At 35.5% G+C, this 2,430-nt stretch overlaps 1 protein-coding gene across 1 annotated transcript in view; it reads left to right on the forward strand.

Moving 5' to 3' along the window:
* The first annotated feature begins 1,927 nt into the window (after nt 1-1,927).
* LOC105001205 (olfactory receptor 5F1-like) overlaps nt 1,928-2,430 on the forward strand; it is a 3,199-nt gene continuing 2,696 nt past the window's right edge. The window contains exon 1 of the mRNA XM_010857377.1: nt 1,928-2,420. Within this exon, the coding sequence (XP_010855679.1) occupies nt 1,928-2,420 (493 nt within the window). The remainder of the gene's footprint in view (nt 2,421-2,430) is intronic.

The raw sequence follows: 2,430 nt of genomic DNA on the forward strand, positions 1-2,430 counted from the left end.
GTATACAATTAACAGGGACAAGCTACTGTGTGTTAAATAGATGACCTATAAGGATGTATTGTATAGCATAAGAAATTACACCCACTGTCTTGTAATTTTTTTAAATTTTGTTTATTTTTAATTGGTGGAAAATTTTTATTGGTTTCTTCTGTATAACACAAATCCATTATAATTATATATATATAAAATTATGTATGTAACTTATACTATATATAATTTATAATTATGCACATATTTATACATAGATATGTATATACAGGATAATTATATCTAATAAAATCAGGGTATGTATATATGTCCCCTTCCCTCTTGAGCCTCCCTCCCCTTCCCCTACCGTACCCCTCTAGCTCTTTGAATAGAGTATAATCTGCCAAAATACTTAATCACTATGCTGTTCACTTGAAATTAGTACAATATTATAAATCAAGTATACCCAGATTTGTAAAGTTAAATGTTCTTAATCCATTGTCTTAATGCTCATGGTATAGTATTCTTTTAAGCAAACTGTGTAGTTAGTGTCCCCTTTGCATTTCACTCAAGAACAGAGTTAGAAGTTAAACTGACCCAGACCAAAGGAGAAGTACACACACATGCACACAAAGGGACATATAATAATTTTGTTGTGGGTTATGTACCTTTTTGATTAAGCTTAACTGATAAATAAAGAGGCAATTAAATATCCAATTAAAATTATTATATTTTACCTGGACAAAAAATTTTAAATAATATAGAGATCAGAAACCACTTTATGATCAAAGTGCCACATGCTTTATTTCATTTATTTTCATATGATCCAAGTGCCACATAATGTTTTATACAGTTATCTGCATATGATCATATTTTAATTGCTTTGAGACTGAAGCTTCTGTCTTAAGAGGACTGACTCACAATTAAAACCTATAATCTAGTCCCCATGGTTACCCAACCCTCTTTAAGGAAAGCAAAATAAAAGGGCAGTCATGTGTACATTCTCAGAAGGTGGCTTGAATTTTTTGCAGAGATAATTCAAAGTTTTATGACTTTTCATTTCATTAAAAAAATGTAAATCTTTTTATTTTAAATTTCACCTGAGCGTATTAAGAATTCTAATAAGAAATAAAATAATGGACAGCACAACTAAGACTCTAAGCAGGAAGCTGTAAATACCTGGTGCTGCCATTCCCTGCTGTGGACAGGTACAGTATATGCAACTACGTGGAATTAATTTGATAGCATGCTTTGTAACGAGTGCAGTTGCTTTGGTCCACTTGAAAAAAACTACAAAAGCATTCTCAAGAATGTCATAGATGTCAAAATATTGGTTATTTGCAGTAGGCCCTGTGTTTGCTGCTTGAAGAACACCGGAGTGATTTCTGGATGGTGATGCATGAATTTTGCTGTTGAAGAATGTACAGAGAAGTCTTGATGAGAAAAGAAGACATTTGAATTAACCATACATGCTTGTGCAGAGGATGAGAGAGAACTCAGCAAGAATAGCTCTATACTTTGCATTTTGGATGTGAGTGGGTTAGAAGAGAAAGAATAGAATGTATATGCTGCATTTTAGAACCTTAAATGGACTATACGGACTTTGACCAGCAAACAGGGAGTTCCACAACCCAGATTCAATACAGACAATTGGTTATTGAATTCCAGTGCTTGTTCATTTGCCCACTAATTTCCCCTTTACTACAGTCACTCCGGGAGTTGGTGATGGACAGGGAGGCCTGGCGTGCTGCAGTCCATGCAGTCTCAAAGAGCCAGACATGACTGAGCGACTGAACTGAACTGAACTGATAGTCACCCTGCTTACTCTACTATATTATCCCAGGATTTTATTTTTTCCATGTGTTAGTAACTTCATTAATATTCCTACTATTTCTTGTGAAATTTGGACAATGACATATTTACAAGGAATACAAGTTTAAGCATACAACATCTTTAGTAAATGGCTAGAAATAATTGTACTTTGCTGACAGAGTTCATCCTGTTGGGTTTAGCAGACACACTGGAGCTACAAGCTATCCTTTTTTCTCTTTTTTTGGTGATTTACACGCTTACAGTTGTGGGAAATATTGGAATGATCCTTTTAATCAGGACTGATTCTCGACTTCATACACCTATGTATTTCTTCCTGGCAATTCTGTCTTTTGCAGATGTTAGTTATTCATCCACCATCACTCCAAAGATGCTGGTAGACTTTTTATCAGAGAAGAAAACCATCTCCTTTGCTGGCTGCTTTCTGCAGATGTACTTCTTTATAGCCTTTGCTACAATTGAATGCATCCTTTTTGGGTTAATGGCCCATGACCGCTATGTGGCCATATGCAACCCTCTCCTTTACTCCTTGATCATGTCCAGGACGGTCTGCCTAAAAATGGCAGCAGGGGCTTTTACAGCAGGACTGTTGAACTCTGTGGTTCACACAGGTTATGTGAGCAGCTTGTCATT

The sequence above is a fragment of the Bison bison genome, unplaced genomic scaffold (assembly GCF_000754665.1).
Source record: "Bison bison bison isolate TAMUID 2011002044 unplaced genomic scaffold, Bison_UMD1.0 scf7180017864379, whole genome shotgun sequence".
NCBI classification, from domain to species: domain Eukaryota; kingdom Metazoa; phylum Chordata; class Mammalia; order Artiodactyla; family Bovidae; genus Bison; species Bison bison.